We start from the raw sequence: 21,867 nt of genomic DNA, 5'->3' as shown, positions 1-21,867 counted from the left end.
TGTGTGTGTGTGTGTGTGCATGTCAGTAACCCTCACATGGTCCTGAACATCGATCTGGCTCCGACCATCCTGGACATCGCCGGCCTCGACACTCCTCCAGACATGGACGGGAAGTCGATACTGACTCTACTGGACACTGACAGACCTGTTAACAGGTACACACACACACACACACACACGCACACACACACACACGCACACACACACACACACACACACACACACACACACACAGCCAACAAAGTTTTAAAATGAGAGTGAAGAAGTAAATGGTACATTTCTCAGGCTGAGTGAGACTCATTAGATGTGCTGGTGGTGGAGCTCCTGCAGTAACAGATGCTAACAGTGCTGTGATAAGCAGGCAGAGGTCAGAGGAGTGAAGCTGCTCGGTGAAGCAGCATCAGTATGTAAATGATGCTCCTGCAGAGCGTCGTGGTGCAGCAGGACGTCTCTCAGCTGTAACGGCCTCATTTAAACACCTGGGTGCTCCGCGGTTCACAAACATGCGGAGCCATCTGCTTCGCCTGAAGGGATATAAACCCTCTATTAATATTTATAATGATCAAAAGTGTCAACAGAGGCACAACGTCGAGGTCAGGAGGTCACAACAAACAGACGACAACAAACCAGCAGGTCGTTAAAGACAGAAACAAACTGCTGCTGGAGGATTTAAACAGCAGGTTCAGACACACAGTGTGTGTCAGTGTTACTACGTAACTTTAAATGATCGTTCAGTTCAGTCAAGTTGCTTGAAAAAAATCATTTTGACCTACAAACACATCAAAAATCACCAGAGCACCAAATATAGTCCCCACTAGATGCACTATTTCCACCTGCTTGAGTTAAAGTGGAAGTTTAAAACTTAAGAGAGCAGCTGTTTTAGGAAATTACTGAACCTTTGTCATAATTAAACAATATATTTATGTGTTTTTAGGTGTTTTTCTAAGATTTTTGATTTGTTTGTTAAATGTTCATTCATCAGCAAAAACTTTGACAGAATAAATTTGTTAACGCTTTTTTAAGACAAAAATGAGATGATGAAACAGAGATCATTAAAACTGTGACTAAAACATAATATTATTAACGATAAAGAAAATGGACTTTAAAATATAAAACAAAATCTCTATATATTTTTGCATCACGAATAAAGAAAGTAAACATTTTTTCAGTTGATTACGGAAATCTTTACTCAAAAGCTTAATTGAGTGTTCACGTCGTATCATAAACTTCCAGCAGGATTTTGCAGAGTCACAAAGACCTCGAGCTGACAGCTGGAACAAGATGTTCACAGTTATGATCCTTCAACATCTGAACTTTTCCTTGACGTCATCGTGAACAGGACTCCCGGTGGCTCCATTACAGCACATTAAAGTCCAGGTGTCTGCGCTCTCACCGTGTTGACTTTGAACAGAAACTCTCGGGAGCGAGATCTCGTGTCTTTAAACCGCCGAACGCTCGGTTTCTTCAGCGCTCTGAAGTCCCGGCTGTTTGAGCACGTTTTAATCGGCTCTATACGTCGTCACGAGTGCAGCGAGGGAACATGAAGCATCTGTTCCCTTTTCTTCTTCGTCCTCTGTGAAGTACAGAGGAGTCCGTCCTCCCCCGGGGAACACAGATAGTAGCTGAAAGACTGATTACACTCAGCTGAAGTTTATTCAAAATAAGAACCAGGAGTGACAAAGAGCCGATTCTGTCGCAGCCGCTGCCTTTGGAAAATTTAAAAGTGAGCTGAATGAGCTGTTAGCTGCTCCTGTTAGCAGTGTTAGCATGAATGTACAGACAAATACCACTGGATTACTGTGATACTGAAGGAAACTTAAAAACATGAAGGTTGTAAGGCAAGTTCTGCATTGAAAGCAGCACCAACTTTTCTGATTAATTAGCTTCTTCTGCTTAAATGTGAATACTTTCTGTTTTCTTCCTCTGTGACAGTAAACTGAATATCTTTTGAGTTGTGGACAGAACAAGACATTTAAATACGTCATCTCGATGCACATTTTTCTGACATTTGCTAGAACAAACAGCTGATCAGTTCATCAAGAAAATAATCAACTGATTGAGTGAAAATAACCCTTCAGTTGTTCTCTGAGCTGATTTATCTGTTCAATCAGCAACTTTAACGATCAGATATAATAAGTGTAAGTCACACTACGTCTTAACGCATGTGTGTCATGTCCGTGTCTTCAGATCGGACAGTAAAGACTCTATGAAGTGAGATTTTAGACACATTTTGTTGCTCTAAAGGTTTAAAGTACTTAAATATCTCCATGAGCTGATTCATCCTCTGCCGTCTCGCTCTTCGCTCCCCTTCAGCTCCAACCGTCTGAAAACCTTTATTACAACACATAAATTTACACCAGTGTTAGAATACATTAAACTTTAAACACTTTGCTAGTGGTGCAATAAATATACCAACAAAACATAAAAACACATTAATATAGGATGACTTCAGCAACAGCTAGTGTGGTACTCAGCTGACGTCCTCTGTGAGGAGGAGGAGGAGAAGAAGAAGAAGGAGAAGAAGAAGAAGAAGAAGAAGAAGAAGAAGAAGAATCTGTAAACAACTGATCCAACCACTGAACCAGTAACACAACATCACCAGACTCCCTTAACAAATGTAGTGATAAGAGTTGTTGAGTGGCGTAAAACTTTATAAACTGTGTGAAACTCTGTCTCTGACTGATTCTGACTGATTTGTTCCTTCTTGTAAATTCAGCAAATGTTCTTCATGAACTTCTTTCTGTCTTTGAGTAGAAACATCATGTCAGATGTTACTAACAGGTCTGAACAGCCTCTCAGTGGTGTTTATTGGGGGAGCAGACATTTTTTTAATGATTTTTTATTATTATTATAAGAGTTTTAGCTGCAAGAAAACCAAAAATAACAACCTTCTTAGGTACGAGTGAAACCTCTTTATGGGGAAAAGCTACACAGAAACTTAACATACCTGTTTTCTGATGTCTCTGTGTGAACTGTGTTGTTACGTCTGTGTGTTTTTCACTCTGTGACGCTTCTCAGTCGTTCTGTTTTAAACGCTGTCGTATCTTCTGGAGAGAAAAGACGAGTGGAAAAAGTCCTGCAGTTGTTTCCACTGTGGTTTTTCTTTTAACTGCTGCAGGAAAATCAAAATATTTGTCCTGACAGTTAAAGTCACAAACATCCAGGAATAGAAACCAGATGGAGTCGGTCATTTCATGTGTGTGTTATGAAAATGTGTGTAATCTGACTGAACTCGCTGCTCCGCACATGTGGCACCAAGAAGAACGTTCTTCATCTAACTCGAGTTTAATTGTGTGAAATTACATCAGTGCGTCACATTCAGCTGAACACTCACTCTGTTCCTGAAGGTGACGTCACAGAGAAAAATGTAAAGATGAAGAGGTGGAGGTGGAGGATGAAGGTGGAGGTGGAGGTGGAGGTGAAGGTGGAGATGGAGATGAAGGTGGAGGTGGAGGTGGAGGATGAAAGTGGAGGATGAAGGTGGAGGATGAAGGTGGAGGTGGAGGTGGAGGTGGAGGTGGAGGTAGAGATGAAGGTGGAGGTGAAGTAGGAGGTGGAGGTGGAGATGGAGGTGGAAGCGAAGGATGAAGGTGGAGGTGATGACGGCTGTTTTCTTCTTCTGCAGATTCCAAGTGAACAAGAAGCCGAAGTTGTGGAGGGACTCGTTCCTGGTGGAGAGAGGGTAAATACATCTTCATCATCATCTTCATCATCTTCTTCACAACACTTGAACTGCAACAACACTGATAACAGGCAAAATATAAGACATTTAAATACGTGATACTGAATGAGCTGTAATATGTATATTAGCACATATGTATATTCTCACTTTCAAGGTAATCCGAGGTTTACTTCCTTCCTACCTTCTGTCCTACATTAACAGAAGTCATGCTGAGACTTAAGTCTTCGGTCTCAGGATTTGTTCTTGCTGTCTGTCCCAAAAGTCAGAACCGAGCTGGGAAACAGTGTGTGGTTCTGCTGCTCCCTCTGCCCGAACATGTTACAGAAAACTCTGAAACAAAATGAGTTGGTCTCATTGAACAGTTTAAAGGGGAAATTGGACGACATGGAGGCTGAAAACATCAGCTGTAGATGTTTTGCCTGAGGCTTTTATTATTTTAGCTGACCTTGAAATGTTTGCTGTTTTGGATGCTAAGTGTTTTTAATGTTCGTGTCCACCTTGTGTTTGTGTGTATGCATCACTATGCTGCTGCCTGTCTCGGCCAGGACACTCTTGTAAAAGAGATTTTTAATCTCAATGAGTCTTTTCCTGGTTAAGTAAAATAAAAATAAATAAATAATATTAGACCAAGTACGACCAGGCTGAAGAAGCTAAACATGACAGAAATCACCTCCTCCACCAGCAGCTTCTTCTTCTGCAGTGCAGAGTTTCCACACTGCAGATCGAGACCGGGGAACATGATGCCTCTTCCTGGTTCGGTTGAGCAATGAGAGATGAGCTTTGTGCTGTAATTCGCCTTTTAATTATGTGGAAATAATCCAGCAGGCCGTGAAAGTGAGGTTTATAGGGAACCATTATTATATTATTTACCAGCCGTTACACTGTGATGCGATGGAACGACACATGTAGAGGCTGAATGTGATCAATAACACTTTAAAAGCAACAAAGTTTAAATGTCGGTACGACATTAAGTCAGACATGAGTACGATGTGATGTCATTTAAAATGTTCCCTGTTTTTGAAACAAACGGAAATATCCAAGAAGAAGAAGAAGCTGCAAAATAAAATAGAATAAAATAAAATACACTCAAATAAATAAGTAGATATTGTATATCATTGACAGAGTTCTGGTAAAATTATGGAAGTTTTCATAACAAAAACTTTGAATAAATGTGTTTTTAATAACCGTCGATGACAGTCAAAGACCGCCCACTCTTCCCATCATGCATTGTGCTGTGTTTTATGTCCCAAAATGCAAATGTTATATTGGATTATATGGATTAAGATGTTTTAATTATGAATAGATCAGGAGCAGAACGTTCTGACCTGCCTTGTGTCTGGTTTGTTAACAGGAAGCTGCTGCACCAGCGTGTGGAGGGAAAGGAAGTGTCGCAGGAGGAGAACTTCCTCCCCAAACACCAACGAGTCAAAGACCTCTGTCAGAGAGCCGAGTACCAGACGCCCTGTCAGCAGACCGGACAGGTACAGCGATGCACACGGGCCACTAACGACTTTACTCCTGATCACACTCCACATTTAAACTCAACATTAAGAAACTTTTCAGATGTTTAAAAATGCAGCAGAGGTTTTTCCTCCCCAGAGTTTCTGCAGAACACAAAAGAAAAAGAGCTTTCTGGGAATAAATGCAGGAAAACTGCGCTGGCTGCTGCCGTAACAACAACCAGAGAGCTGAAGAGAAACAGCGGAGAGCAGAGAGAGACTTCTGTCGGAGAGATGAAAACCAGATGTCATCTCTGCAGACCAGACAGATACAATAACAGCAGTAATTACTAGAAGGAGCAGAGCACAATGGAGCGAATCAAAGAGAGCAGACGTGAAGAGAATCAGGATGCAGCAGCACAACACAAACTTTTCTCTGCGAGACGTTTAGAGAGCCGTGTCACGCTGTGTTTGTGTGTGTGTTCATGCTTGTTTGAGGTTAATTACACTTGTCGAAAAATCCCTCCAGCCAGCTGATTAGTCTCTTAGCAACAGTGTCTGCCGGCTGCTGGATCGCTCTGATAAACAGCCTGTAGAAAAACTGTGTGTGTGTTTGTAATTAACAATTCAGGCATTTATCACTCTTTAATAACTGAGTCAGTGCGAGAGGAGAAATTAATTCAGCTGCTGCTAATGAACGACTGCTGAGTGACAATACGACCGACGCTCGGAGCCGAACAGGCACACGACTCACTGCCTGCGGTGAACTTGGCTGAACCTGCTGTAGTTTTAAGTCGTGATGATGGGAGGACGTGTTTCTCTACGGAGGCTGCGTTCAAGTTCATCCTGCAGGTGTTCAGGTGGGGTTGAGGAATAAGATGAGAGGTTTTCAACCAACCTCATCGTCTTCAGTCGACTCACACATGACGAGGAAGGACTGACGTCTCCTTCAGCAAATATTGTTATAATAATCCAGCAGAGAATCAAGACCAGGACGTGTAGATGATGGAGAGGGTGAAGTTTCACCGTCCACTAACATTACTGGATAAATACTGAACAAGAAACATCAGATGTCTCCCTACAGCTCGTCTGCTGTAATCACAGTCTGCAGAAGAGAAGAGACCACAAACAGATTCACACCCTCGATGTGCGGTCGAGTGAAGTGAAGTGGAAGTACTGAGGCAGAGTACCTCCAGACCGTACTACAGTACAGTACTTGAGTAAACTGTAGCTCCATCCATCACTGGTCGTCCTCGACTTTGAGACGAACATTTTTATTTTTCCTCTAAAAGTAAATCGGTCCAGTCGTCTGTGATCAGTCTCCTGGATTACTGATAATCAGCATCGGCTCGTTCACCAGCTGTTTGTCTTCAGCAGTTGTACAGTGTTTGTTAAAACCCGACACTGATCAGAGTTACTCTGCTGATACCAGCACAGCTCAGCCTCCTCCTCCTCCTCCTCCACAGCCTCCTCCTCCTCCTCCACAGCCTCCTCCTCCTCCTCCACAGCCTCCTCCTCCTCCTCCACAGCCTCCTCCTCCTCCACAACCTCCTCCTCCTCCTCCTCCACAACCTCCTCCTCCTCCTCCTCAACCTCCTCCTCCTCCACAGCCTCCTCCTCCTCCTCCACAGCCTCCTCCTCCTCCTCCTCAACCTCCTCCTCCTTCACAACCTCCTCCTCCTCCACAGCCTCCTCCTCCTCCTCCTCCTCAACCTCCTCCTCCTTCACAGCCTCCTCCTCCTCCTCCACAGCCTCCTCCTCCTCCACAACCTCCTCCTCCTCCTCCACAGCCTCCTCCTCCACAACCTCCTCCTCCTCCTCCTCAACCTCCTCCTCCTCCTCCTCAACCTCCTCCTCCTTCACAACCTCCTCCTCCACAGCCTCCTCCTCCTCCTCCTCAACCTCCTCCTCCTTCACAACCTCCTCCTCCTCCACAACCTCCTCCTCAACCTCCTCCTCCTCCTCCTCAACCTCCTCCTCCTTCACAACCTCCTCCTCCTCCACAGCCTCCTCCTCCTCCTCCTCAACCTCCTCCTCCTTCACAACCTCCTCCTCCTCCACAACCTCCTCCTCAACCTCCTCCTCCTCCACAACCTCCCCCTCCTCCTCCTCCTCCTCCTCAACCTCCTCCTCCTCCACAACCTCCTCCTCAACCTCCTCCTCCTCCACAACCTCCCCCTCCTCCTCCTCCTCCTCCTCCTCCTCCTCAACCTCCTCCTCCTTCACAACCTCCTCCTCCTCCACAGCCTCCTCCTCCTCCACAACCTCCTCCTCCTCCTCAACCTCCTCCTCCTTCACAACCTCCTCCTCCTCCTCCTCCTCCTCAACCTCCTCCTCCACAACCTCCTCCTCCTCCACAACCTCCTCCTCCTCCTCCTCCTCCTCCACAGCCTCCTCCTCCTCCTCCGTCCATCAGAATCTCCTCAGGTTGTTCTCGAGCTCGTCAGTTTACAGACGTACGTGACTCTGAACGGACTTCTGCAGATGATCCTGATGTTCAGAGTTCTGCAGCGTCAGCGCCTTTGATCCAAAATATCCACCTCTCAGCTCGACAACCACGATCCTGATGTTCATGCTCAGAGGTTCAGAGGAGGCTCAGAGATCAGTCCTGTCCCAGCGTCTCTTCACCGGCTCGCTGTCCACCTTAGAACTGACTTTAAGATCTTGCTGATCACTTTTAAAGCTCGTCTGGGTCTCGCCCAGGTTATATAGCAGATAATCTTTTATCTGTTCTTAATTCTGTTGATGTGATGTCATCTTCTGATCGTCCTTTATGATTTTATTCTTCTATTGATCTCCATTTTTTTCTTCTCTCTCCTGTGTTTTTACACGTTCTTGTTCTAACTCTCCTCAGACAAGACTTCCTTCTGTCATATTGTCTTCATGACTTTCCTGCTTTCAAAGCACTTTGTAAACTCTGTTTTAAAGGTGCTCTATCAATGAAGCTTATAATGTTTTTTGGCAGTTAGTTCGTTAAGTTCGAATTGTCTCTCAGTGCTGTTCATCATTACTCTGTGTGTGTGTGTGTGTGTGTGTGTGTGTGTGTAGAAGTGGCAGTGTGTGGAGGACGCCACGGGGAAACTCCGGCTCTTCAAATGTAAGAACGAAGGGGGCGGAGCTAAGAACTTCCAGAGGGGCGTGTCTGGCCGTCAGCGTCCACTCAGCATCAAGTCTCAGCTGTACAATCAGAAGTCGGACGGCTGCGACTGCGACCTGCGCGACCTCCGACCTCTGAACGTGCGGCCCTCCATGATGAGGCCGTTCAACAAGAAACCCTTCTTCTCCAAGAAGAGTGAGTGTTAAAGGAGCAGTTCACCCAAATATAAACCCAGTCATCATCTCCTCCTGACGATATAAAGTCAGGCTCAGTCATCGTCTCCTCCTGATGATATAAAGTCAGGCTCAGCCATCGTCTCCTCCTGATGATATGAAGTCAGGCTCAGTCATCGTCTCCTCCTGATGATATAAAGTCAGGCTCAGCCATCGTCTCCTCCTGATGATATAAAGTCAGGCTCAGTCATCATCTCCTCCTGATGATATAAAGTCAGGCTCAGTCATCGTCTCCTCCTGATGATATAAAGTCAGGCTCAGCCATCATCTCCTCCTGATGATATAAAGTCAGGCTCAGTCGTCTCCTCCTGATGATATAAAGTCAGGCTCAGCCATCGTCTCCTCCTGATGATATAAAGTCAGGCTCAGTCATCGTCTCCTCCTGATGATATAAAGTCAGGCTCAGCCATCGTCTCCTCCTGATGATATAAAGTCAGGCTCAGTCATCGTCTCCTCCTGATGATATAAAGTCAGGCTCAGTCATCGTCTCCTCCTGATGATATAAAGTCAGGCTCAGCCATCGTCTCCTCCTGATGATATAAAGTCAGGCTCAGTCATCGTCTCCTCCTGATGATATAAAGTCAGGCTCAGCCATCATCTCCTCCTGATGATATAAAGTCAGGCTCAGCCATCGTCTCCTCCTGATGATATAAAGTCAGGCTCAGTCATCGTCTCCTCCTGATGATATAAAGTCAGGCTCAGCCATCATCTCCTACTGATGATATAAAGTCAGGCTCAGTCATCACCTCCTCCTGATGATATAAAGTCAGGCTCAGTCATCACCTCCTCCTGATGATATAAAGTCAGGCTCAGTCATCACCTCCTCCTGATGATATAAAGTCAGGCTCAGTCATCGTCTCCTCCTGATGATATAAAGTCAGGCTCAGTCATCGTCTCCTCCTGATGATATAAAGTCAGGCTCAGTCATCGTCTCCTCCTGATGATAGCAGCTGGAGACTTGATTTAAAAAACAACCAAAAAATAAATAAAAATACTCATACATGAGTATTACAATACATGATGTTTCTCAGGCAAGTTCTGCATGTGAGGATCTTTTTTTAAAGATTTCTAAGCAGATTCATGGAGTCATCATCTCCTCCCTCCATGCTGATGAAAGTCAGGGAAAGATATAAACAAGATTTAAATGGAGAAAGATGAAACAACAAGGCTGAAATATATAGAGTAATAAAGAGAGAAGTACTGAAATATAAAAATAACTGTACTATAAAATGGCTCCATACAGCTCGTGTGACGTTATTTACACCCATTTTTATGTGAAGACGAACAGACTTCATGTTTCTGTCGCTTCATTTCTGTTAGAAGAAGATTCTTTATAATCATTCCTGGAATTCCTGATTCATAAATCTAATGTTATAATAATGTTCATAATAATAATAGAAAGTTCAGTCGTGACTCTGACTCTGCTCATCATGTCCGTCTATAAGACTGAGTCGTGCATCATGAATGTGTTAATAAAGACACTTGAACAAAGGACGAGCAGCCGGTCGTCAGTGTGACTCGTGCCGTCTGATGTGGTGCTGCCCTCTAGTGTCTGAGGTCAGAACTGCATCCACCTGAGCTTCAGTCTGAGCGAGGGAAGTTTGTGACAGCGTGTCTCGTTATCCTCCAGTTCAACAGCAACGAGAGACGCTCGACTCGACTTTAACGACTGCAGGACGTTGATTTAATCATAAAGTCTGTTCGTTTGTGTTATTGCACCATTTTAAACAACCGTGTGTGTGTGTGTGTGTGTGTGTGTGTGTGTCTCAGAGTTCAAAGCCCTGAAGAGTTACTCCAGGAACCGTTACAGCCGCTCTGTCTCCATGACGAACAGTTACCCCGGTAACAGCAGCATAGACGACTGGGCTCAGCCAATAAGGGACGAGCCTGAGGACGAGTTCAGCGGGATGGTTCCCACCGACGAGGCGCTGGCCAACTCCCTCAAAGTCACACACAGGTGAGTTATGTGTGTTTGTAATTAACTGTCTGAACTGAAATGACACCAGAACTGAACCTGGTCCTCTTTAAGTTGGACTGAGTCGATGTGAGTCATCGGCACAGATGGAGCTCAGATCGCTCTGCTGAATCCACCAGCTGTGCGAATTATTAAGAAAATTAATTCTTGTTTTATAATCTGACACTTTCAGGAACACGTGTGAATTCTGCCTCATCGTCAGAAAGTAAATGTCAGCTTCTGTTGAGTTGAATTAAACTCAGCTCTGGTGTTTCTGTGCTGCTGAGGACCGTCTCATGTTTCTGTCTTCATCATGTTTGTCTTGTTGTCCTGCAGATGCTCCATCCTGTCCAACGCCACAGTGAAGTGTGATACAGGAGTGTATCAGTCTCTGCAGGCCTGGAAGGACCACAAGCTGCACATTGACCACGAGGTAACACACAGCGAAGGCTTTGTTCACACTGCAGGCAAATTATGATGTCATAAACATAAAACATGTCTGCATGGGTCGCTGGTGACGCAGCGGTTCAGTACAGAAGCATCATCAATCATCTCGCTCTACAGACGATCAGACTGTAGCTCTCTGAGTTGTCTTCATCCTGCTCTGCTCGCAGCAGCCTGGATGCATCTTCTGTCCCATCTGTAAAGTCTGATCAGTCTGCTCTGGATCACATTTCAAACCACCTCTGAATGTGGTTTGGATCTGATTTGCAAAACGCAGACAGGTGTCCAGGCTTCATCAAATCAGTCAGGACACACACAGTATGAGATGTGTGTGCTGCTTTTCACCCTGGCTGCCTCGCAGTTTTGCAGGATCACTCTGAATGGGTTGAGTGAGAAAACTTGAACTCAGAGCAGAAAAACACCTGACGTCATTGTTAAGCTGTAAATGTAAAGTGTAGTATTAAGCCTTGAGCTGAGCATCATCCAGATGAAGCTCCTGGACCAGCTGCTGGTTCTGCCCGCTGGTTCTCTGTCATTGTTCTGGTGACTGAACTTTTCTTTTCTGTCAGATTGAGACGCTGCAGACGAAGATAAAGAACCTGAGAGAGGTCAGAGGTCACCTGAAGAAGGCCCGCCCCCTGGAGTGTGACTGTAATAAATACCTGTAAGTGAGACACACGCAGAGTCCAGTACAGTGGAGAGTATTCAGAGCCTTCACTGAGGTAAAAGGACTAATGCATTAATATTAACGTACTCCATCGCAAGTTCAAGTCCTGTCTTCAGATCCTACTGAAGGAAAAGTAAAGAAGTATTATCAGTAAAATGTAATTCAATTATTAAAAAGTGCAGGTTCTGCTTTAAGATTAACAGGAGAGAAGAAAAAACAAAGTTCTGTCGTCCTCGTTTTGTTTTGTTCTTTTGATGTTAAATGTTGAATCATTTGAACAGAAGTCATCTGAAAAGTGAACGTGAAGAAACTTCTGACACCTGAAACATGACAGGACGTCCCAAACACAGGAACTCAGATCTTCTTTCAGAAGTCACAAACCAAAACGTTTGGCTTCATCTCAAATGATGTATTTTATAAGTTTGCCCTTCATTTTTAAATAAAATCTTTGTTTTGTGTCTTAACTTTAACTAACGCTGTGTGTAAATATAAATGTAGTGGAGGGGAAACTACAATATTAGAGAACAAACAGTCGACAGTCGAGCCACACCAAAAATATTTCTACTAAAGTAAAGGACTAAAGATGTCCACAGTCACTCAGTGTGACAGCAGTGAGGAATATTCATGCCCGGTGTTACAGCTGGAGTTCATGTGTGTTTTCAGGTATAAGTCCAAACTGAAGAACAAGCTGAGGCTCAGAGGAGGAGGGCTGCACCCCTTCAGGTGAGACTGTCACGTTAAACAGGATCAGTCCCGTCAACACTTCAGACTCACTGTCATGATGTAGCTGCTTCACTGAGAGGAGCCTCGACAGTTCAGGCTGAAAACTAACTGTGACGATCCTGAACACCTGAACTGCCTCGAAGTCCAAAAAGACGATGAGCATATTAATGTCTTTGTTTTGTTTGTTGTGTGAACGTTTGCACATAATCTAGTCTGTCTAACTTTCTGTGTGTCTTTGTGAAACTCTGTTGATTTAGAAGAATAAAAAAAGAAAAATAGAAGCAGCAGTTTGGGTGAAACCTCCAAACACAGCGGGTCCTGCAGGACAAAGCGTCTCTCGTTAATAATGTTTATCTGATCTGAACACTGAACAAACTGAAAACGATCTTCCTCATGTTTTTAAAAATGTGTAGTTTACTTGAAGATGTCGAGTGTTTAAATGTTCTGACTATTTAGAGGAAATGCAGATGTGCATTATTTGCTTTATACTGTACATTAGCTAATAGCGTGTGTGTGTGTGTGTGTGTGTGTGTGTGTGTGTGTGTGTGTGTGTGTGTGTGTGCGCGTGTGCGTGTGCAGGAAGGGCGGGGCTCGGGACAAGAAGGCGTGGCTTCTGAAGGAGCAGAAGAGGAGGAAGAAAATGAGGAAGATGATAAAGAGGATCAGAAACAACGACACGTGTTCGATGCCCGGACTCACCTGCTTCACACACGACAACCAGCACTGGCACACTGCCCCCTACTGGACACGTACGACACTCGCACACACACTCACAAACACACACACACACACACACACACACACACACACACATACACATACATACACACTCTCTTCATGTCAATACAAACATTACTATTTATGATATAATTAATATGCTGTGTGTGTGTGTGTGTGTGTGTGTGTGTGTTGCAGTGGGTCCGTTCTGCGCCTGCACCAGCGCCAACAACAACACATACTGGTGTCTGAGGACGATCAACGAGACCCACAACTTCCTGTTCTGTGAGTTTGCCACCGGCTTCCTGGAGTACTTCGACCTGAACACAGACCCGTACCAGGTACACACACACGCACACACACACACACTGTCACACCTGTGTTTTAAGGCTGAGCCCAAAGAAAAGATTTAAATATTTAAATACATGTAATTTATGTGGTAAAATAATGAAACACCAGCTTCAAAGGACCAAAGTCACTTGGTCCACTTAGCTTTTTTTTATTTAATGGTCTTCTTCAGTCCGGCTCAGTGGTCACATGACTTATGTGTGGAACCTCAGTCATGTGACGACTGAGCCGGTTCCGTTCTGTAAACACGGCTGTCTGATACGGTCGAATCATCTGGAAAACGTTAGTAAGTGACCCTTGAGTTTAGACTGATACAGAAGTATCTGACGTTCCACCGGACTTTATCTGCATTGTATTTTAATTTTAGCTTAAACTGGAGCCTTGTGTCCAAAATAACTCAGCGGCCACAACCGAGTAAATATTACAGGTCTGTTGGAGATCAGATGTGATTTGTTGATTACTCACACGTCTATTAATCTTTCCTACAGTTCAACTATAAATTACAGCTCCACAGATCGTTCATGTCTCTGTCTCTGTCTCTGTCTCTGTCTCTGTCTCTCTGTGTCTCCAGCTGATAAACGCTGTCAGCTCTTTGGATCGGACCGTTCTCAATCAGCTTCATGTTCAGCTGATGGAGCTCAGAGGCTGCAGAGGACACAAGCAGTGTAATCCTCGCACACGCTCATTGGATCAGGGTATGACACGCACACACACACGCACACACACACATACACACACGTATAAATATATTCCTACATTACCAACACTAAGAATTATTTATCAAATTAAATTATTATTATTATTATTATTATTATTATTATTATTATTATTAATTAAACTAAAGTCACTACAGAGGGTCTAAGAAATAACTTACAAATGATTCAAAGCAGGACTAAAGGTGAACCTCCAAAATGTCCTCTTTTAGCTCGCCGGTCCCTGTTGGTGACATAATACACTGAAGTCCACTGTTGGATATGAGACCAAGAGTACACACACACACATTCACACACACACACACACACACACACACACACACACACACATGCTAAAACACACACACACACACAGGATTTGATTTGCAGCTGTGTAACTGCGTCTCCAGACGTCACTGGAGGACGGCTTGGCCCTCGGGTGTCATGACAACAGATCGACAGGGTCTGACTGACTGATTTTCACCTCAGATCCCAGAATCCCTTTCATGACAGTCAGTTACTCATGGTGCATTCAGGGGTCCCGCAAAGAGTCGGGAAATGACGACGTTAATTCAACAAGGAAAAGAATCACAAGTGGCCTCTACTCACTAACCAATCAGACTGTTTCTTCAGCAGGTGGGCGGGCACATAGCAGCTTTGATGACTACAGGTATACACACGCACATACACAATCACACACTTTTACACACACACACACACACACATCATGTTTTCCTGCTCTGAATGCTGCATGACTTCCTGACGGAGCTGAGGGCTGCTGGTGGTGGAGCAAAGAGAGAGAGTGTGTGTGTTGTTTGTGTGTGTGTGCGCGCTTGTGTGTAACACGGTGTGTGTTTGTTGCATCAGGCTGTTTGAGAGGAGGAAGTGGCCGAGAGTCAAGAAGCCTTCATCGTCTCGAACCCTGTGAGTCTTCCTCCTCGTCTTCTTCTTTGTAGATCATCTAGCCGCCATTCTGCTTACTGCTGCACCTGCCTGCCTGTCTGTCTGCCTGTCTGTCTGTCTGTCTGTCTGCCTGTCTGTCTGTCTGTCTGTCTGTCTGTCTGTCTGTCTGTCTGCCTGTCTGCCTGTCTGTCTGTCTGTCTGATGTGTTTAACATACAGTAGAATTCAAATGCAACATCTTGTTTTAAAGACTGTCCTCAGATGTAAAACATGGAAATTTAAAGACATTTAAACAATAATAATAATAAAAATATCCAAATCTATATGGTCTCATATCAAAAACAAAACACACACTCTAACCAGGTCAAGTTATTAATTTACAGGAGGCGATGGTCACACCACTTTTGTCCACAGGGGTCACCAGAACAAAAAAATTAAAGTTCCTTGTAGCTGCTTTAAATAAAATAAGCTAACATTATGTCAAAGCACTGACTCGGCCTATAAACTGAACATTACAAACATCATGAAGACGAAGTTCATTTGAATAAGCAAAAATTAAAAGCAGCCACCAATTTCCTTAAAGGGACAGTGTGTGGTTTTGGACAAAAAATTCAAACTCAGAAGTTTAACATTTACAATATTAATGAGGTAATAATACAAACTTTTTCCCATCAGTGAATGAACAAGCTGTTCTCAGAGGAAAATACGGTCCCAGAACACTGTTTGAAGCTGGAGAGGTGGCAGGGTCCGCCACATGTAAACAAAGTAAAACAGTATAAACTGTGCCGTCCTTTAAGGTCAGTTTGTTTATTCAGTCATGAAAACAAAGAGTTTGTTTATTTAGTTTGTTTAGGCAGAAAAAAACATCAGCCAATGAAGATCTTTCTCTGCTCCAAAACTAAACTTGAATGGCACTCAGTAGAGCGCATACCTCCGCCAAGGCTCAATGGTCACTCATAGATATCAAGCGCCAAAATAACTTCCTTCTCACAATTTTAAAGAAATAAAGTGATCGTGCTGCGATATATTGGTCCTAACGTGGAGAATTTTAGTCTCAAATCCTGTCCGCTGCGCTGAATAGACACAAAACAGTCCGACCACACATCAAAACAGGGAATTCAAATGATAGTGTTTGAATTGACAGACAAGTTGATTTGATATTACAGACATTACATCTATCCATCTCACTGCGAGGCTTTGGAGCCTGAAGTCACAGACAGTTTGAGAAACACTTAATTTAAAACTGACCACTGACCTCTCTTTAAGAGAGTCTGCGTCATACAGATCCACTCCAAAAGATAATGGGGTTTATTCTGGGCTGAGACTCATCCTCCATCCAAGTTTCATGAAAATCTGTTCAGAAGTTTTTGTGTAATCCTGCTGACAAACAAACAAACAAACAAACAAACAAACAAACAAACAGACGGGTGAAAACATTGTGGAGGTAATAATGAGATTTCCTTTAACGTCAGCTGTACTTTATGTTAAGTGCTAATTAACAAACGTTAGGATGCTAACACGTTAACAAAGATGGTGAACATGTTCAACATTATACTTGCTAACCCTGCTAAGCATGTTAGCATTGTCACTGTGTTAGCATGTTGATGTTGATTCATTTGAGTTCTTCTCACTCAGAGTGAGCTTCAGTTCTTGTCTCCAGGAGGACGTTCACGGCTTGTTTCTGCTGCTGCCTGCATGTGCCTTACTGTTCACACACACACACACACACACACACACACACACACACACACAGCTAACAGTAGTCTCTGCATGTTGATCCAGAGGTCCGATCTGGGACGGCTGGAAGGGCTGAGCCTCCTGATTGGTTGGAGCAGGCTCCTGACCCCACCCACAGCAGCCTGAAGGAGCAGGGCGTGGTCGTCAAGGTGTTGGCACAGGTAGACGACCACGCCCCCGTCTCACCGGTCAGCCAATCAGCTTCTGCCATCTCCGTGACATCCTTTGGCCCTCCCACCCTGCTGCTCAGGGAGACGCTGGGACGAAACACTCAACACGCCTCTTCATCAGCTGCTCCTCCCTCCTCCTCCTCCCCCTCCTCCTCAGCTCCTCGCTTCTCATCTGAGGAGAGCAGCTCTGGGTGGAGGAGTGGAGGGGAGGAGGAGGGAGACAAGGAGGAGGAGGAGGGAGAGGAGGATGAAGGTGATGAAGAGGAGAACACAGAGCAGTAAACATTAAAGCTGTGATGTTGTTGAATAAACTCCAGACGACAGTAAAATATCAGCAGGTTTAGTTTGAGTTTCTGCTTCTGCCCCATTTACATCTGAATGATGCCAAAACATCATCTGATGACCGCTGTCGAGTCATTTCTGTCTGTTAACTGATTCTGTAGAGTCCTACGTGAAAAATCTCCCAGTTCAGTGAGAGCATCTCTCAGAGACATACTGATGCTTATTTTTGGAAAATCCCTGAAACGTTTCTATCGTAAAGAAAATTGAAGATGGTGATTATAAATCTGTTGTTCTTTGGCTTCAACCTCTGAGGGTTAATATGACTAACGGCCCTGTTCAGACCTGGTTTAAACATCTGTCCTGAGTGATGCGATCACAAGTCACCAGACTCCCTTTAAAAATCTCTCAATTTAGTGAGTTGTTGAGTTGGAGACACTTTATAAACTTTGTGAAACTCTGTCTCTGACTAATTTTTCATTATTTGTTCCTTCTTGTAAATTCAGCAAATGTTCTACATGAACTTCTTTCTGTCTTTGTGTAAAAACATGGCGTCTGTTTGTCCCAGTGATGAACGAGTAGAGCAGGATGTGGCATCAGATCACTGTGGTCACTGGATGTAAACACCAGGTCTGAACAGTCTCATTTATCTCTGAGAACAGAAAGCAACACTTCCTTTACACTTTATTATCTTCCACTGTTAAATGTTTGTTTCTGACCTCATCACTGCTGAACTGAACAGGAAAATCTGAAACCTCGTCATTCCAACCATGATAAGACAGCCTCTCTCCTCCTCCTCCTCCTCTCTCCTCCTCCTCCTCCTCCCCTTCAGGTGACCTCCCAGCGGCCATATATTTGTTTTACATGTTCATATTTAGTCTTTCTAACAGTCTGTAAAGACATTAAAGGACCAGTCCGCCCTGTTGTTGTTGTTACTAAACTCTGAGACTGAGACGGAAGCAGATAAGCTTCCCTGTCGAACACTGTGACATCACTGCTGATGTCATTTATTTTTATTTTTGCTTTTAAAAAAATTTCTTCCACTAACTTGAGTGTTGGTTACCGCGGTGACCGGCGGCTTTACTGACGACAGAGCTACAGTTGTACTAACCCGGTGACTGACTTCAGTACCCACGATGCAACACGGCAGCCCTGAAGAAAATGACGACGAGAACATTTTGGAGTAAACGAACAAAAGATTACCAGACTGTGGAAATCTCCTGACGTCTCGCGAGCCAATAAGAAGAGGACTAGATGGTGATGTCATTGCATCCAGAACTTGTTACAGCTATTTTGTGGGGTTTGGACCATCAGCCGTCAGCCTGGAGGACCAGTGGCAGAGTTCTGGTTTTGTGTCGCCACATTTTGTATTTTTTACTCGTGTTAACCATCAAACATCACCCGTCCAATCACCTTCTACCTGCACACAGGGTCACTTCCCTTCCAGTTCAGTTGTTTTCCTCCTCTCAGCTGATTTTTGTTTACTTTTGAGTTGTCCATTTGGTCCCTCGCCTGAATCTGACAGCTGGTCAGAAATGTCCAGAGATCTAAATTACATGTAACTTATGAAATGTAAAATATAACTGTAGAGAAACACGACCGGACTCACACAGGAAGGCTTTGAAACGTTGCACACAGTGATCATCTTTAGAAACTTGAATATTAAGTCATCAGATGTTCAGATCTCCTCTCAGATACTTTTACACTGTTTACACTGAGGCTCTGGCTGCACCGATTGGCCAACGTATGTAGACCGATGAGGTCACAGCTTCTGTTCCTCGGTGCCATATTCCTGGTTGATGTCTTTGATAAATCACAACTTCAGGTTTCTACATTTTCTGCCCTCAAATTCCTGACTCGTGGTCAACGTTGCGAGAAATGATCAGAACTTTAGTTTAAATTATCACCAGTGTGAAGAAACAACAGCGTTCTGTGTCAAATCTGCAGTGAGGGGGATTTTTTTTCCATCTGTCAGTAAAAATGTGACTGACTGTTTGACTGAGAGCTGTTTTGTCAAAACCAGAAATACATCTATAATCTATAATAATTTTTACAGCTAAATAATGCCAACAAATACACACGAGACGTCAGAGATCCATTAATCTCGGTCCAAAACCTGAAACAAACCACAAATAAATAGTTGTGACAGTGTGAAGGGACAAAGGCAAAAAGATTGAAGGTGAGAACTTCTGACGACACAACTGGTCAGATATAATGTTGGTTCTTAGTATTTTAAGAACGCAGATTTCGGGAACATTTTCTCCCTCAACTTTATCAGTTCATACATTTACGTGTGAACGCTGCTGTGAACATAACATTTATGTCGAAGTCGGTCCGTTTCTTCTTCTCTGATGGATATCAAAACCACCGTCCTGTCAAGAAGAAAACACTCTTTGATTCATTTATTATGTTTTAAACATCATTTTCTGGACACGACCTCGTGTTGTGGATCATCACAGATGTTTTTATTCGAACAGTGTGAAAGTGTCTCAGGTGATTTCCTCCTCCCTGTGTGAGCGCGGCCGACCAGTCTGCTGTCTGTAGAGGTTTTTGTTTTGTTTTGTTTTTTAACCCCAAGTGTATTTGCTCTGCGGTGCTATTTGCTGTCTAACAACTATCTAGGAAAAACCTCCTGGTTGTGTTTGAATGTATTTGTAAATGTTTTGGTGTGTTTTTATAATGACGCGCACTAGAATCGGACCGTTCTGGACCTGAGCTGAGAGCTGTGGTTCAGAACCAGATGGATGGACACACACACACACACACACACACACACACACACACACACTGAAGGACAAACTGCTGAGCACTTTGATTGGAGGATGGAGGGATGAATGGACCGATGGAGGGTTCATGTTTGACGGGAAGCGACGACACATGATGCACACCTGCCGCGTGCAGCCAGTTGATACTGACCTAACACACCTGTACAGTCACCACTGACCTGTGGAAACAGTGATCGCTTTTAGTTTGTGAATAAAGTGTCGAATGCCAAAATGGACTTTTTCTCTTCAGTGTGTTTGTTTTAAGATTCTCTTCATCTAATTATGAACACATTCATGCATCAATATAATAATTCAATAATAATCCTGAAATGAGCCATTCTGCATGGTGTGTTTACTGTAAGTGTATCTGGATGATAATACTTTCATTCTGTGAACCTCCGCGTTGTGCTGGAAGCCGCTCATTAGTTTATGTACAGTAAGCGGACTCCATTTATAAATCATAGAAATGAGGCCCATGTGGGAGTATCAAAGACTGCACTTCCTCGAATGGTCGAGGCTCCAAGAGTGAGTCAACGACGAGCCGAAGTCAAGTCAATAAAGATAAAGATGGTAAAATCTCATGTAGTTTTGTGTTAAAGTGCTCAGTGAACTACATCGTCTCAATCAACACGTATCACCAACATGGAGCCAACTGGGCTCAGAACATCACAATAAATCTGCTCATAGTGACGACTGCAGTTCTGTGAAAGGAGAGTTGGTTCTGGTTCAGTTCTGTGAGCTGCTGATTTACAGGAGCAGCTCTACACTGTGTAAGTTAGGAGACGACGTCACTAATGACGTCACAGTCTGATGTTTCATTAGTCTGATAACAAACATCGTGTGTGATTCAAACAGGATCAGTGCATCGTCTGTCTCTCCTCATCACTACCAGACAAAGGTTTGATCAACGAGGTCCATGAGGGGAACCGGAAGGGGCGGGGCTTCATGTCACAGTCTGTCAAAACTTTACAGCAGAAATAAACATGTTTACAGTTTTGGCCTCTATAACTAATGCATCCCTTTGTGACAACTGTACAGGATGATGTTTTATATAACTCACTGGTTTAAATTAAATTAAGTCTTAAAGTTACGCATAATTGGTAGACTCTAGTGTGTGCGCGCGTACAAACTAGATCCGGGTATTTTCATAGCCGGGAAGTGGCGCCATTTTGTCTTCAAAACGCCACTGAGGAATGAACGGGCCACCACCTCCAACACTGAGTTCAGATTTAATATAACATCCTTGGTTTAAACCGGTAGCTTGTTAGCAACCAGACAGGTGCGCTTGTTTTACTAATTACCTCTGCTTTGCTTTAGCTCCACCTTGTTGTGCATTTTTGGTTGGCCAGGAGTTGGGTGGAGTCAGGTGCCACCAAGAGCCAAACCGTGTGGCTACATCGTCACATGATGCACTGAGGCCAAACATACTTTTTCCTATAAGTTAACATTGTGAAAGATGCGTCTGAAAAATGGTGGATACATTTTTTTGAGCGTCACAACCACCGAGACATGACTCGTTTGACTGTCATAATTTGAGCTATTCAGTCCAAAAAAATTTGCAAAGTCTAGAAGAGCCGCACGATTAAATTATTTTATCCCCATTCAAGTTAGCCAGGCGCTTTAGTTTTGTTGTTGAAACTACTTTTACTCTTGTGAAGGACCGACTGCTGGTGACTCTCTCAGAACAGATAAATCACCAGGTAGTTGTTTGTTCGGTCCAACGTGTCCATATTTTGGGTGTAATTAGCACTACAGCCTCTAGGGGACTGTAAACCTTAGCTGATGTTGTTGAGATGTGAAATATCAACACGTTGTTCATCCCTCGACTTCCTTTGGAAAAGGCTCCTGCCTGCAGTGTAATTGCAGTCTCGTCAGAGATATTTGGTCGGACCGGCCCCATGTGGTCACAATATTATCAGCCCTGTCAATCATTAGGGAAATAATCAGTGGTTTCTCTGAAGTGTGTTTTAATTTTCTGCAGGCATTTCTTCTCAGATCTGGCAAACATGAGTGGACCT

The 21,867-nt window shown here is 43.9% G+C and overlaps 1 protein-coding gene across 8 annotated transcripts in view; it reads left to right on the top strand.

Annotated features, from left to right (window-relative positions):
* The window catches only part of LOC311265780 (extracellular sulfatase Sulf-2-like), a gene marked incomplete at its 3' end in the record, with an annotated part of 129,433 nt that extends 109,348 nt beyond the window's left edge, over positions 1 to 20,085 (top strand). For 3 of the 8 annotated variants that reach the window (XM_084367764.1, XM_084367762.1, XM_084367763.1), the window contains 14 exons: positions 27 to 155; positions 3,626 to 3,682; positions 5,034 to 5,163; positions 8,170 to 8,413; positions 10,222 to 10,408; positions 10,742 to 10,838; positions 11,419 to 11,513; positions 12,180 to 12,239; positions 12,819 to 12,988; positions 13,155 to 13,297; positions 13,876 to 13,999; positions 14,630 to 14,666; positions 14,864 to 14,920; positions 16,681 to 20,085. In XM_084367764.1, coding sequence (XP_084223890.1) covers positions 27 to 155; positions 3,626 to 3,682; positions 5,034 to 5,163; positions 8,170 to 8,413; positions 10,222 to 10,408; positions 10,742 to 10,838; positions 11,419 to 11,513; positions 12,180 to 12,239; positions 12,819 to 12,988; positions 13,155 to 13,297; positions 13,876 to 13,999; positions 14,630 to 14,666; positions 14,864 to 14,920; positions 16,681 to 16,711 — 1,561 coding nt within the window. Of the gene's footprint in view, positions 1 to 26; positions 156 to 3,625; positions 3,687 to 5,033; positions 5,164 to 8,169; positions 8,414 to 10,221; positions 10,409 to 10,741; positions 10,839 to 11,418; positions 11,514 to 12,179; positions 12,240 to 12,818; positions 12,989 to 13,154; positions 13,298 to 13,875; positions 14,000 to 14,629; positions 14,667 to 14,863; positions 14,921 to 16,680 lie in introns of those variants that run through there. The other 5 variants (XM_084367765.1, XM_084367768.1, XM_084367767.1 and 2 more) reach the window with 5 other exon arrangements.
* Between the last annotated feature and the right edge of the window lie 1,782 nt (positions 20,086 to 21,867).

Source organism: Pagrus pagrus (genome assembly GCF_965226575.1).
Source record: "Pagrus pagrus genome assembly, chromosome: 11".
NCBI lineage: Eukaryota > Metazoa > Chordata > Actinopteri > Spariformes > Sparidae > Pagrus > Pagrus pagrus.
The sequence above is the reverse complement of the archived record's forward strand: the minus strand, read 5'-3'. Positions and strand labels throughout refer to the sequence as shown.